The following is a 15283-nucleotide window of genomic DNA, read 5'->3' as shown; positions in this document are numbered from 1 at the left end:
AACAACAACAACAACAACAACGTGTAAGTATGGGCTTCAGGGTCACGCTGGGATGATTTATGTTTGAGGACCTTGTAGAATTTTACTGTGTTTGTTACGTGTTTGATATTATTGTCATACTGCAGATAAACTGACACATGTTTGTCATGCGTTATGAGTCGCAAATGAGTCGATGGCACATAACAACAACAAAAACCCACCGGAGGGTCAGCTATGGGTTGGTTCCAACTCCACAGCACACAACCACAGGACAGAGCAGAACTGCCCTGGAGGGTTCCCAAGGCTGTGAATCTTTAAGGAAGCAGCTTCATCTTTCTCCCATGGAGCAAGTGGTAGGATTAAAATATCCCCCTTTTGGTTCAGAGCTGAAAGCCCTTCACCACTGTGCTGAGAGCTACCCACTGTTGTCCATTCTGTTACAACTCACAGCGAGCCTCCACTGAGATGCTGATGCTGTGAATCTTTGGAAGAGTCACCCACCAATCTTTTCCCCCTGAGGAGTGGCTGGTGGCTATGAACCGCAGCTGATCTTTTGGTTAACAACACAAGCCATTATGCACTATGTCTGCCACCAGAACGCCTACAGATTCACAGAGGCCTCCTGAAACTCAAGCTTTATGGCCCCAGTGGGTCACAGTGAGCCAAAGAACCTTCACTGTGTCAAGTTCAGGGAAATGTCACCACCATAACACATTTCACCTAGCACGTGAAAGCAGACCTAGCTCCACAGCTCCAGGCAGGCGCGGTGGGTAATCCCGTGAAAGGAACAGCACCTTTTACACTACACTCCAGTTTCCCTATCTGTGCCAGGTGTGGTTAGGACTGAGCGAAGTCCTGCATGAGCCCTCGGTACAAGGCCTGGCTGTCCCAGAGCAAACACTGCAGAGGAGCCTGCTGCCGAAACGGTCCCCAACATCAGAAAACTGCCCAAGAATAAGAAAACTGGCATTTGGGGTTTCTGGGTTCCTTTTAAGACCAGGGAAAGACTTTGTTCCAAGAGTTGCTTGCGGAAGGGGAGGTGAGCAGGTCCCCGAGGAGAGTCTGGGGAAGGTAAGGCTCATCCTTTGGAAACCAGGTCAGCACAAAAGTTTATGAACAAGTAGCCAGCTAACCAGCCAACCAGCCAGGCACTCACCCTCAGCGATGGCGCCCAGCACCAGGATGCCCGACTCCTTGACCACCCATTCAGGATGGAAGAGGAGGCCCTTGAGCAGAGGGAGTAGATGAGGCAGCAGCTCCTCCCGGAAAACATTGGCAAGGACGTCCAGCGCGGCGGCCGAGCACTTTCCTGAGGCGGGAGGACATTGGAGTGGGTGAGGCTCAGGGAGGGGCACCGGCAGGTCAGCTGGCCCTCTTTAGCTGCGCCCCCACAACCAGAGATGGACTGAAACCTTCACTATCTGCTCTAAATCACCTCCCAGGAGGCAGCCCAGGGAGACCCCTCCCCACCAGGCCAGCCACGCACTTAGATTCCAATCGGATAACGCATCGTCATCGTCGTCATCCTCTGCGTCCTCGGAGCCATCGGGTCGCTCGGCTTCATGCGGCAGAGTCACCGTACGGGACTTATGGAAACGCGGCTTGATGTCCTGCTCGCTGTCAGGGACTGCCTCATCCTCCTCTACATCCCCCTGTGGGGACGGAGGAGACCACTCAGTACCACCAGGGCCCCGAACCCCAATGCCCCAGTCCTTGCTCGCCCTGCCAGTCCCCACCAACCTTCAGCAGGATGATGTCGATTTCTGAATACTTCATCCCGTTCACAAGGATGGGAATCAACCTGTTGGAAGACAGGCTGTGAACCAGGAGGTAGGGGCCCGAGAGAAAGTGTCATAGTCTCGGGAAAACAGGCAGATGTGACAGCAGGAGCATCAAGGAGCCAAGAGGTGGAGCCAACAGGCCGACTGGGGACCTGGTTTATCAGAAAATATTCCTTTTCTCCTAGGAAACTATCCCGACCCATTCTTCAAGTCACTGTGCCCAAAACAAGGTTAACACCTCTCCAGGTTCCAGTCTTAAGCTAGACCTGGCCCTTCAATGAATTCCCAGTCCCTGAAAACAGTGACAAGCAGAGAGAACTGCCCAGTCCCTTCAGTTGCAGAAGGTAAGGACATGTAGCACAGGCACTGGACACTCCCCTGGGATGGGAGTCCAACAGGTAAGGCAGCTGGACCCTTTCAGCTATACCCCAGCTCCATGCACCTTGAGGTCAGAAACTCTACTTCAAGTCTTCATGTTCTGTTCTGCACAAGTTTCTCATCACTTCTCAGGAGTCATCTATACACACAGCCCAAGTATCCCCCATCTGTCTGTCAGAAATGATCTAGGGGTACAGACAGCATTCAAGTTGGTCAAAAAGAGTCAGCCCTACAACTTTTCCTGGAAATACTGGTCAAGAAAGAACTTCAATAAGCCGAGACTCCTAAACTGGAATGATCAACATGAAAGGGAGTGGTTCTGAGGACAGGCAGGTCCCTCTAATGTCCTTTGAGCCACCTGGATTCAGCTATGCCTTTTGAACATTTCTCTGATTGTTTTCAATTGCTTCCATTCAAGAACTAAAAATAAAGACCAAACCTGTTGCAGTTATGTCAATTCTGACATAATCTTAGAAAGCAGAACTTGCCCATAGAGTTTCTAAGGCTCTAATCTTTATGAAGTAGACTGCTCCACATTTTTCCATGAAGGACTCGGTGGATTTGAACCGTCAAGCTCTCCATCAGCAGTGAAGTTCTTTAACCAAGGCGCCAACAGGGCTCCTTAGTCTACAGATCACTTACTTTATAATTAATAAAGCTGAATCCTCAGCACTTGCCAAATAAAGGCACACAGAGAACCAAATAAACTGAATCGAGATGTGGACTGAGCGAAACACAGAAGGTAGTCAGGAGGGGAGGCAAAAAGTACAGCCAGCCAAGGCCATGGTGACAGAGGGCAGGAATGGCACGCACTGGACCAGATGTGAGGCCAGGACTTCCTTGCAGATGGGCTGCTCAGCCAGCGTCAGCCAGAACTCGCAGGCCTCGAGGGCCACGTTCTCATCATGGTCCTGGGTCCTCTGCAGCATGTACTAGAGTGGGAGAAGGGGAGGTTGAGGGCCAGTCCAATGGGGAGGACGCAGCTCCCTGACCCCATTCCCCAGCCATCGAGGGTGGTCTTGGCCAAGCACACCTGGATAATGCTATGCATATGGGGGATGAGCCTGTCAATCCGAACTTCCAACAGCATCACCAGAGCACGGCACACGTTCTTCCGCACCTCGGGGTCATCATCCACGGCCAGGGCAAACAGGTGCTACGTGGGAAGGGCAGGATGGGCTGTGATGGGGCGGCGAAGGGTCTGTGACCTTCATCCAGCCCACACCCGGCTGGCTGCCCACCTCGATGAAGGTGTCAATGTTGTCCATCAGAGCCTGGGCCCGGTCCATGATGAACTGGTTGACACAGGCGATGGCGTGGGACCTGGCAGGAGCAGGCACATGGGTCACTCCTGAAGTCACTCTCAGGCTCCAGGCCCCAAGACCCCAGGGAGCCCCACCCACCGGATCTTGGGGCTGCAGTGCTTGAAGAATTGCAGGAACTTAGGGATCATGATGTTGAGAGGCCTATTCAGGGCATCGCTGTCTAGAAGCTCAGACGAATCTTCACAGATCTTCTGGAGGGCTCCAAAGGCTCCCTGTGTGGAGATGGGAGAGGGGGCTGACAGGCGCTGGTGACGGGCTGCAGCCTCAGCACCCACCTGGACCGGCTGCGGGCTTCCCCCTACCTCACAGGTGTTGTAATCCTCTGAGTTGAGCAGGTTGCACAGCTGGGGTAGCAGCTCAGGCCACATCTGCAGCTCGCCCTTGGAAGCGATGGTGGTGATAAGAATGCCTGAGGTTGCCAGGAGAAAATACGCTAGCAGGCTGAGCAAGAGCTTACTAGCCTCCAGCTGTCCCCATCACTCACTCACTCGTCTCCACTATATACATACTTTCTGCATTCTCTACCTCATGCAGGCTCTGTGCAAGCCTCTTGGGGCTGAAGTACAAGTAGGACTTTTTCACTCAACAAACATCCTCTGACTCTTACTGTGGATGGCTCCTTTCCAGGCCTGGGATACAGTGTTCAGCAAAACACAAAATTCCCTACCATGCTTGGGAACTAAATATATACTAAAGGAGACTGCAAGGAAAAATTAAACAAGGAAAAGACTTAGGAGGCTAGATGACAAGGGCTAAGAGGGAAAAAAGAAAGCAGAAAAGGTGGCTTTTAGAATGGGTGACCACAACAGGTCTCAGTGAAGCGACATCTTGAGCAAATACCAGGAGGAGGTAAGGGAAGACCCATCCAGGCTCCTGGGTAAAGTAAAGCACACCAAGCTGAGGGAAAGCATGTGTGCTGCAAAAGTCACATGGCAAGAGTGGGCTTGGTGTGCTCACAGACCAGCAAGGCCAGCAGAGACGAGTAGAGAGAGCAAGGGGCAAAGCGAGAGGACAGGGATGTGGTGGAGGCAGAGTAGACTGGGCCTTGTGGTCATGAGGAGGGAGCGCGTAGTCCTCTTATTAGAAATCCAAGTGAACTACGAAGTTGGGATTTCGGAGGCCTGAAGGCAGTGGAGCGGTCTGGCAGGATCAAAATATGGGAGTCATCAATGCTATTTAAAGTCCCAAGAGGGTAGTGGAAGCTGCTGCTATTAAGAGTGAAGGAGACAGATTCACACTCCCTGTGGAAAGTAGACTGAGGTCATGACATAAATTGATGGTGTCTACATGCCCTTGGACATAACCCCTCACCTCTCTGGCTCCCTGCCTTCAATGGACTTAAGAAACACATGCCTCCTAGGCGTGAACGGCTTTAACGACCCCACCCAAGACATTAGTGCAGAGCATGGCACCCAGGAGGAGCACGGGCTTTGCAACAGAGAACTTTTAACAGAGGCAGCAGACTTGAAGGTCAGTACTTTTGTTAAGTCCCAAGGTCAAGCTCAAGAATAATACCATATTTCCACATCACTGTTGGGAGAACTATCCCACAGGAGGTTTTTTTGGCTGCAATCTTTACGGAAGACAGACCACTAAGGTTTTTTCCCCTGAAGAGTTACTAGCGCAGAGGGGTTCAAACAGCCAACCTTTGAATTAGCGGGCAAATGCTTAACCACTTGTGCCACCAGGATTACCTCCATCTCTCTATGAACATTCACTGTCTTTCTCCATACACTCACCCTTCAGGTTACTTGCCCTTTAAAACAACTAAATCTGGCTTTTCATCTTGAAAATACAATTTCTATCCACCAGATGCTCTGCTGGAGAAGGAGGGAACAATCTCCTCCTGTACCAGTCAGATCTGATTTGACGGTACACGTAAAAATAATACAAAAAAAAATTAAAAAAGAAAATATAATTTCTATTCCTTTTATTTACAATTTCCTATCAAAAGCCATTTTTAAAAGTTGACAGGATTTACCAGATGCTCTGCCGGGGAAGGAGGGACAATCTCCTCCTGTACCAGTCAGATCTGATTTGACGGTACACTCACACAAAAATAGTAAAATAAAAATTTTTAAAAAAAAAGTTGACAGGATTTTAAAAATGACATTACACTTCAAGAAAGAGCGTGGCAGTAAGAAATAACATTAAAATTTATAAAGAGGGGAAAACTCCAAGGTGAAACTGCTCTAGCTAGGGGAGCTCTGGTGGCCTAGTGGCAAGGACCTGCAACTACAATCCCAGAGTCTCACGGTTCGAATTCACCAGATGCTCTGCCGGGGAAGGAGGGACAATCTCCTCCTGTACCAGTCAGATCTGATTTGACGGTACACTCATGCAAAAATAATAATAATAATAATAATAATAATAATAATAATCAAAACTGCTCTAGCTAATTCGTTTTCTCCTTCCAGTGTCTCTTCTGGGCAACTCCCTAAGGGAGATATGCTCCACAGTAAAGCTACTCCACTTTTTATTTTATTTTTTTTTAATTTTTGTATGTGTACCGTCAAATCGGATCTGACTGGTACAGGAGGAGATAGTCCCTCCTTCTCCAGCAGAGCATCTGGTGGATTCGAACCTCTGGGATTGCAGTGCAGCTTCTTGCCACTAGGCCACCAGCGCTCCCCACTTTTCTTTTCTTTAATTGTTATTTATTTTTTTTCTTTTTCCCTTGTAGTGTACCACCAAATAGGCTCTGACTGGCACAGGAGATTGCCCCTCTTTTTCCAGCGGAGTATCTGCTGGATTTGAACCTTCTTCTTCTTGCCACTAGGCCATCAGAGCGCCCTGCTAATTAGGTTGTTGTTTTTTTGTTCAAATTTAATTTTATTGCATTATTTTTTGTGTGTACCGTCAAATCAGATCTGACTGATAGAGGAAGAGATTGTTCCTCCTTCTCCAGCAGAGCATCTGGTGGATTTGAACCATGCACCTCTGAGATTGCAGTGCAGCTTCTTGCCACTAGGCCACCAGAGCTCGCCTGCTAATTAGTTTTTAACACAGACTGTTCTCTACATACTCCATGAGGGCAGCAAGCCCACACAGGTTCACTGCTGTGCCCTCAGTACTCAGCCTGGGACCTAACAAAGTGCTGCACATGAGCGACTGACCCAGACACAAGAATGACTGTTCTGTGGACTCAGGACCTATAATGCCTGGGTCACTGTTATCCTTTGCTACCCACCAGGCCAGTTCCTTAAATCCCTTAAATGACTGTATTGTAGACAACAGTGATGGTACTAACGTATCGGGACCTGGGAGCAGTCAGTGATCTGACACATTCACGTGCTCCGAAGCTTCTAGGCAAAGAGGGAGAGCCAACGTGTGGCCCTGTTGCTCTCACCGATAGTAGCCCGAATGAGTGAGGAGGCATCGCCGATGTTATTGAGACACTCCTGCTTGATGAAGTCGGCCACAGGCGGCGGGAAGCTCTGGTAATGTGCCTTCACGTTGTTCTTGAGAATGAGGCCACTGAGAGAGCGAGTTGGCTCATCTGAGGGGAGAGGACTGCGGCTCAGGGGACCACCGGGACCAAAGTGGGGTCCAGGCCACACAGAGGGGGACACAGAGGGCGTACCTTCTGACTTGAGTCTGGTCAGGACAAAAATCAGGTAGTTGTTGAAGTCAGGAAACTGGTTCAATTGTTTGAGTTTCTGCCAGGCTGTTAAGGGACTTGGAAGACACGCGTCTGACTCAGACAGGACCCCCTCACTGTCAACTTGACGCGGTAAGGCAGTTGACGGTTGTCCTTGACTGTTGAGATCAGGTGGCCCATCCCTGGGGTACCATTTGTTGACTCCCATACCCAGAAAACAGAGAACAAGTCAGGCAAGTCAGATTCATACAAGGTGGGGAGATGCTTGGGCTTCACAGCCCTCCTGGCAACCCATCAGAGCAGGAGAGTTGAGGAACCTGCTGAGGTGGTCGCTGTTCAATGTCTGCTAACTACTGGACCAACGTCACCTGCTTTTTTAAAAAGAGAACTCCGGGGGAGCTCTGGTAGCCTAGTGGCAAGGAGCTGCAACTACAATCCCAGAGGCACACGGTTCGAATCCACCAGATGCCACCAGATGCTCTGCCGGGGAAAGAGGGACAATCTCCTCCTGTACCAGTCAGATCTGATTTGACAGTACACACACACAAAAATTAAAAAAAAAAAAAAAAAAAACCACCCAAATTTTCAAGTGAAACTTGCTAATATCTTAAATGCTGACAACCAGTAAAAAATCACATTTAAACCATAAAAGCCTAGAAAAAACTCTAAATACCAGCTAAAGGCACCCTCTCCACTTTTTCCAACTCTGATATGACAGTTAAACACTTGCAGGGCTGGCCTGTCAAACTTAACCCCATTACTTACTCACACTCACACTGTCACCTTGGGGGAGTCATTTTGCCTCAATCTCCTCTTCTGTCAAATGTAAAGAACGACTTGATTCACTTTTAGCCTATTAAGTAAGTGGTACTGAACATTAGATAATTTTATTATCCTCTATAACAATTCCTCCAGTTCTGGGAATGGGGAGCAGGACATCTAATCTTTTCTTCTGTTCCCATCACAGAGGTCTGGGGATTCTATAGAAGCAGACCCTCCCTTTCCCACCTTCAGTGGAGTGGAGTTCCCCAGTCCCAGAAGGAAGGAAGGATACATCCTGGACAATGCGCTGTGTGGCCGTGTTGGGCGACTGCGAGTCTTTGAGCAGCTGCAGGACCTGCTGCAGGCCCTGCTCGTCCGGTTGCCAGTCCATCACGCACGGCGGGCTGTGGGAGTAGGGGGCCAGGGTAAGAACAGGGTCCCAGCAACTTGCTCGGAGGACACCTTAGCTGTCCGTGCCCAAGTGAGGGGAGCAGGGCAAGGGAGACCTCGGCGGGGAGGTAGAAGTCGCCAAACGACGCCAGCCAAGGTGCAGGGTCCCCATCCGCTGCCGTGCCTTTCTCAACCACGCAGTGGCGGGCTTGGGAGCCAGGGAGCCGGCCTGTGGAAGTGGGCCACTAGCAGCCGCAGGGCCCGAAGGCTCTTCATCGTGGCCGCTTTCCCAGCGTTTATGCCTCCCTCACAGCTGCTGGGCTTAGGTTTAGCAATTTCTCGTCCAGAAACCAAGCCCCAAACTGGGATAAGCATTCCAGCTCACATGGCTGCTCCCAGTGCAGGTGAGATCCCCAAAGATCCCCTTCCTCCGTACATCTGGCCTCCAAGCTCTGCCAGATGCCTGCGCCTCCTGCTCTGATCTGGTCCTTGGGCCTCTCCAGGTGCCCCGTCCAAAAATACCCTGTTCGTCCTGATCCTGGCCGACTCTGTTAATCTGCCCCCCCACCCCCCGCAAACTCAATCGAAGACACCCTCCTTTCTGGCCTACTTTGACTCCACGAGGGATCCTCCTTAATTGGGTCCTAAGAGATCCAAACCCATGGATCGCATGTCAGAGACCGTCAGACAGGTCCCTGTCGCCTTCTGCGGTTAAGGCCTGGCCAAGCCTCTCCCTCTTCTCTCGCGGCACCTCCAGTCACCAGCACTGCCTACCCCAAATTCGGCCAAACTCCTCACCACCTCGACTCTTAAATCCCCATCGTGCAATCCCTGCAGCTTCCCGAAATAAACCTTGGATTAATATCCCCTGGAACATGTGTCCTACAAGAGATTCCAGATATTCAGCAAATCTCTCTAGGCTGCCCCTCCCCGTCGAGGGACAAGATTCCCCCCAAATTCCCAACACGGCCTCGCTAATCAGGCCTGGCGAAACCCGATCGTAAGAGCCCCGTCCGTACTCGATCCTCCAGCCATCCCCCAATCGAAACCCCTAAAGTGCGATCTCAGTTGCCCCGCTGGCTGGATTATCACGGCACCCTAATCTAGCCTGGTTCCGAGACCCCAGCCCCTAAGCTCTCCCGGTTTCCCTTCTCCCCTGCCCGGGCCCGTTCTCGCTGCCTCGCAAATCCAGACAACCCGGTAGCCGGCTTAGCCGGTCGGGCGCGGCCCCGACATCCAGGCCGCGCGCGGCGTAAGCCTAGAGCCCAAGCGGGAGTCGGCACAAGCCGTGGCCGAGCGAGTCAGCCTCCAGGTGAAGCCCACTTACCGGGCCCCGGGCGGCGGCGTCGGCGGCGCCTCGCGCTGCGGCTTCTCCCGAGACTCGCGCGGAAGGAGGGAGCCAAAGAGGGAGTTAAGGAAAAAAAAAACGCGGCCAAGGCTGAGCCGCCGCGGCTTCCGTACGCCGTTCAAACCAGCCCGACGCAACCAATCAGAACGCGTTCTCGTCGCACGTGGCTCCCTACGCCGGAAGGTTCAGACCCCGCCAAGGCAGAGCCACGTGATTGGAGAGTTGTGGCCTCTCTGGCCGGCGGGTCCTCCCGGCACCTCGTTACCCCAGCCTTCTCTACGCCCACCACATCTCAACTCTTCCCTGGACACCGGTTTCTGGTGGCAGCAAGGAAATTGCTCTGAAACTCCTAGGCCAGATCCCTGGGTCAGCTGCACCTTTGTCACCTCCCCTCTAAGAATTAAACTGTGCTTCACTCCCCTCTGTGTCCAGAGGGTACTTCAGAAAACTAACACAATGTATATGCACGCTTGAAGAAAACGAGTTTGTTGTGAACTTTATACCTTATAGAAAAATAGTTCCTAGGCGTGGGCTGAGTTCCTTGCAGAAACCTCTGTTAACGTTTTGCGTTCTTTACTGTTTCATAATGAAACTATGTAGTAGAAGGTCTAGTAAGGATGAGTGGATCTTGGAACCACCTAGTAAAGGAACAGACTAGGCAATCATGAAGACAGAGGGCATAAAGAAATCAATCAGATTCTGCATCTTGTGGGAACAGAGGGTACTTTGGCTTTCTGAGAGCGGAGTAGGGACGAACTAGAGACTTGAAGGGGTCCTCTTGATTTCCCCTCTTGGCCCTGCCACTTGGAGCTTGTTTCACTCCGCTTGTACAACGGGTTTAAAGACGATGCATTTGCTAGATCAGAAATACTAATTAAGCGTTACCTGGCCTGCTGTAAACCGTTCTTTAAAAACGCCGTTTTGAATGTTGTGTTCCCTATGTTTTTACGCTCAATAAGCTGTTTAGAACTAAAATCTTTAGTCCTGTATATAGTCAGTTCCTCCCTATATACAATATTCATTGGAATCAACTCGTGCTGTAAATCAAAAGGACAGCCCTTTCCTACTATGAAGGGTTTTGGAGGCGAGGTTCAAGGAAGCTCGCTGCAGTCCCGAAGGCACGCGGCGGGAGAAGGATGGGCAATATCCTCCCGTGCGATTACTGCCTCTGGAGGGTCAGCTCTGACTTGATGGTACACAACAACAGGACAGGTTTGAGATCAGTTTTTGCCACCAGCTGGAACAGGTTCTCTCAAGCCCACTCCTCCAGAGGCCGTCAGTCCTGGGTGCGGTTTTCCATGTTCGCAAAGAATTGCTTGGAACCTAACTCCACCTCGAGAACCAGTGAAGACTTCCTGAAGGAACAGCAGTAACTCCCAAGGTAGCTGAGTCGGCTTAACTGGAACAGCTTGAGAAACACGTGTGGACAATCGCCACTGACGCCTGCGCACAAACCCTCCTTTCGCGCCACCCTGTCGTGCGCCTGGAACTACAAGTCCCGTCATGACCCGCGCCAACCTGGCTGCGCTTCCGCTCTCTGGCTGAAACTCCAATGTGGGTCGTCTGGGGACCCGCCTGGTTGGAAGTTAGCAGAAGAGTGAAGGGGGGATCTTAGAATGGGTTTTAAAGACCCTGGGAGGGAGCAAATGGTAGGAGTCGCATGGTCCAACTTGAAGGCAAAAGACAGATGGGGAATCGGCAGTGGATGCAAGGGAAAATTTAGTCCTAAGGATTTGGGGAGTACAAAGAGGCTCCTGCTGCCTGTGTGGTCCACATTGTTGGCTTTCGTATGGTGATGAAAGTCTTCTTTTGTCCTTTTTTATAACGAATGGATTTGGGTGCTGAATTGTGATGTTTCTATTGTTTCTTAAGCAATAGCATGAGAATTGTCATTTCATGCAAGTCTACCTTATGCACGATTTACTTCAACTAGAGGCACCCGGTGCAAAAAAAAGGAATCCAGACATCTGATGCTGAGGCCCAACTGTGAGATAGAACAGCTCTCAGGTTACACAGGGCTCTGCGATGAGCAAGTGGTGACACTGTGCTATTAAAAAGGACAGCGTTTTTAAGCACAGTCCCCAAACACAGCCAACTTGTCCTGAGAAGCAATACATATTTTAGACAATGTCAAAATACTGTCTACCAGACGTCAATCTGACAGTATGAATATTAGTTTAGCATTTGACTCTATAGAGATGCTTCTGTATTCTTACCTCTATTTTTTAGATAAACCTCAAACCATTAGTAGTGGTTTATCCAAGATCACACAACACTAGGACAGTTTAAAGATCAGACAGCTTAAGTCCCTGAAATGTACATTTTATTCTTTTCCCCTCTTCAAATGTTTCCTGGGTCAGGCCTTGTGAGCACAGGGAAAGATACTACATCAGCTCCTGCCTCCTGACATTTGGGAACAGAGCCTGTGCTACTGCAGAAATGACCTACTTCTCTTGCTGTATGCTCGAGTTCCCTTTTAAAGAATCGGCAGCTGCGGGTGGCTTGAGGAAAGAGCTTCACTGGCTGTGTGTTCCTTCCCCCACATCATCCCCAAGGCCAAAGTCTCGCCCAGACCAGCTCAGCATACCTAAAAATGTTTAAGCTAATGTGGAAAAGAACACCAGTAAGTCTTATGCATTAATAGAAGTGACCTAGTCTGCTCGCTGTTTCAACAAGCTCATTTCAGCAGAGAGGTCTTTGTACCTGCTACTCTTGCTGCCTGGAAGGTCCCTCTGTTGATACTTTCATTGTTGTCACATCCCTGGCCAACTTACTTAAAATTACCATCTCTCCCACCCTCATCTCAGTTCCCCTCTTCATGCTTCATTTCCCCCCTTACAATGTATAACCATCTGATGTATCCAGTATTCTCTGTTCTTACTGGCTCCCTGGTGACAGGGGTTGCCTTTAGGTCACTGCTGTAGCTCCAGACAGCAGGTGCTCAGCATTGTTTTTTAATTTTTTGTTTTGTTTTTGTTTTAATTTTTATTGTATTATTTTTACATGTACTGTCAAATCAGATCTGACTGGTACAGGAGGAGATTGCCCCCTCCTTCTCCAGCAAAGCATCTGGTGGATTTGAATAGCGTACCTCTGAGATCACAGTGCAGCGCCTTGCCACTAGGCCACCAGAGCTCCCTTTCAGCATTGTTAAGAACATGAACCACTAGCCTCAGGCAGGCTGGGACTGGCAGTCAGATACCTACCTGGTGGGCTCTACCTTAGTTCCCCCTTCTGCCCTGCCTCTTACCAGCTGCAGCCACCCTTCCTCTCTCTGCCCCACAGGTCTCAGGCTCCAGGAGCCATAGTCCTCCACAAAAAGAGACAAGGGATCCTGGCAGTAGGATGGGCAGAGATTGAGAGGCTGCTAAGTGTTACAGCCCATGAAGACACAGGATGTAGGCCCCTAGCTGGGATACCTACATGTTCCCCATCTAGTAAGTCTGAAAAGAGCCCGGAAGGTGAGAGTACCAATGGAGACATTTGTGGGCTTGGTGGAGGTAAAAAACTCAGAATGAGCAAATAGACCTGGGGGAGGGTGCAAAGGGGCAGGAGCACTACACAGCTCTAGGGGAGTCATTCTTTAACCTTTTATTCCCTTGACAGATCAATAATCATGTTCTGCAAGGCAGGACAATCAAGCCCCTCTATCCTTCTGGGTGTATATACATGTGGCCAGTACAGCCTCCCCCCTCCCTGGATGATATCCAAGTACCTAGGTGCATGATCCTGGCAGAGCAGCATCTCTCTTCACCTTCTCTATTGCCAACACCCAGCCCCAGCATTTTCCTCCTGTCAAGGCTTCAGCCTCGTCACGGAATTCCAGACTCTGCCCTAGCTGCAGTGCAGTAAACAGAAGGCTCCCGTTCAGGAAGATGCTTTAGCCCACCAAGGGGATTGAACAACTTGCTAATAATACAAATAAGGTACAAGGCACCCTTGAGAAGGGGGGGATGCAAATAAAGCACATGTAATCCGAAACAGGGGTCCATCTTGCCATTCCACCAGGCTTACAGTGACCCATTCCAGAGGGTCAAGGCAGACAAGGGTGACCTGATAATCACCAGAAAGGAGAGTTGGGTCAGAGTGTGTCCTATGGACAAGGGGTCCTGGGCTGAGAACATCCTAGACCCTGAGACCAGCATAGTGTTATAATGCCATAAACAGTGGCAGATGGTGAAGAGTGGCAGCAGCAGAATTGGGGTAAAGCACAGGATGGCTTCCCCAACCCACAGAGTGAGAAAGAGTATCTTTAGGGGGAAGGCTTGCTCAGAGTGGCTCTATAACACTCGCCTACCTGGGCAGGCAGAGGACAGGCTCAGGGCCAAAGGTTCAGAGAAACGGGCTTACCTGTGAATGTAGCTGAGAAGAAAAAAGTTCAGTAACTGTGTCTTGAACTGTAACCTATTGGTTCCTAATAAGTAAACTTGTAACTGTTAAGTGTAGCTTGTAAGTTCTGTGTGACCATTATAATGAATTACCAAACCCAGTAGCAAAGTAGAATGTGTGTGACAGCTCCTGTCAGAACTTGTGAAAATGTTGGGAAAAGAGGTATTCTGACTGCTACCTCACAGAAATCAACCTTCAGCTGAGCTGACGTCCTCCCCTCCTGGGAAGTTAAGAAGTCAAATGCCTCCACCACACTATTCTTACAAATAGAAGACATGTCAAGTTTCCCTTTAGCTTAAAAACTCTCTACAAAGGCTTCCCCTCATTCAAAGTAAAGTCTCTCCTGAAGGCTCTAGGTTCGAATGCACCAGATGTTCCGCTGGAGGAGGGGCCATCTCCTCCTGTACCAGTCAGATCTGATTTGACAATGCACAACAATGAAAAAACAAAGTCCTAAGTTCTCACTAAGCTGTCTACCCTTCCCTACACTCAACACCTCAGACAACTAGGCTCCTACCACACTGGCCTGAAGCTCTCAGGGGGAGTCAGGCACACACACCAGTTACCTCAGTCTTGACAATCGCTGTTCCTTCTACCTGAAACATACTGCTCCCAGAGAGCTGTGTAGCATGTGTTTCACCTCCCACATCAAACGTCATCTAAAATAGAACCACAACCACCCCCTCAACATTATATCCTATTATTCTTTGCAATCATCACCCAATATGGTCTCTTATTGTAGGCTGTGCTTATTTTCCTTCATGAAGGGCAGGAATTGCCCTGTTGTGCTCAGGGTTTGGAACACCAACTGCCCTTAACATCTGCTAAATGAACAAACTGCCTGGAAAGGTAGAGAGTCAGCAAAAGAGAGGAAGGCTCTCAAAGAACTGGATTGATACAGTGACTGCAACCATGGGCTTAAGTGGAGTGGAGAGTGTGAGACTAGCGCCGGATCAGGGAAGGTTTCAATCTGTTACCAGAAGGTAGCTAAACTGGAGTCAACTCACAGCACTTAACAACAAATGAATATACTGTCATTAGGTTCTGCTGAGTCAACGAGGACTCACAGCAACACTGTGAATGACAGAACTGAACCTTACCCTGGTCCTGCGCCATCCTCATCATCTTGATATACTTGAGCCCATTGATAAAAATCACTGTGTCAGTCCATCTCATTAAAGGTCTTCCTCTCTTTAGATGACCATTTTACCTTTCCATCCACATCAGTGGTTTTTTTGACAAGACACCCTGTGTACGTGAGACAAAGTTTCACTATTCTTGCCTCTAAGGAACCTCTTGGTGGCACTTTCTCCAAGACATATTGGTTTGT

At 49.8% G+C, this 15283-nt stretch overlaps 1 protein-coding gene across 1 annotated transcript in view; it reads right to left on the bottom strand.

Moving 5' to 3' along the window:
• The window catches only part of TNPO2 (transportin 2), a 15546-nt gene extending 5909 nt beyond the window's left edge, over positions 1 to 9637 (bottom strand). The window contains exons 1-12 of the mRNA XM_006900802.1: positions 9544 to 9637; positions 8119 to 8230; positions 7047 to 7122; positions 6813 to 6962; positions 3766 to 3872; positions 3542 to 3675; positions 3380 to 3461; positions 3172 to 3294; positions 2952 to 3070; positions 1720 to 1780; positions 1466 to 1631; positions 1136 to 1288 (exon numbers count right to left, since the gene is read on the bottom strand). Coding sequence (XP_006900864.1) covers positions 1136 to 1288; positions 1466 to 1631; positions 1720 to 1780; positions 2952 to 3070; positions 3172 to 3294; positions 3380 to 3461; positions 3542 to 3675; positions 3766 to 3872; positions 6813 to 6962; positions 7047 to 7122; positions 8119 to 8217 — 1270 coding nt within the window. The 5' untranslated portion in view covers positions 8218 to 8230; positions 9544 to 9637. The remainder of the gene's footprint in view (positions 1 to 1135; positions 1289 to 1465; positions 1632 to 1719; positions 1781 to 2951; positions 3071 to 3171; positions 3295 to 3379; positions 3462 to 3541; positions 3676 to 3765; positions 3873 to 6812; positions 6963 to 7046; positions 7123 to 8118; positions 8231 to 9543) is intronic.
• Between the last annotated feature and the right edge of the window lie 5646 nt (positions 9638 to 15283).

Source organism: Elephantulus edwardii, unplaced genomic scaffold (genome assembly GCF_000299155.1).
Source record: "Elephantulus edwardii isolate Elephantulus edwardi_28Jun2011 unplaced genomic scaffold, EleEdw1.0 scaffold00296, whole genome shotgun sequence".
Taxonomy (NCBI): domain Eukaryota; kingdom Metazoa; phylum Chordata; class Mammalia; order Macroscelidea; family Macroscelididae; genus Elephantulus; species Elephantulus edwardii.
This window is presented reverse-complemented; position numbering and strand designations above follow the sequence as displayed.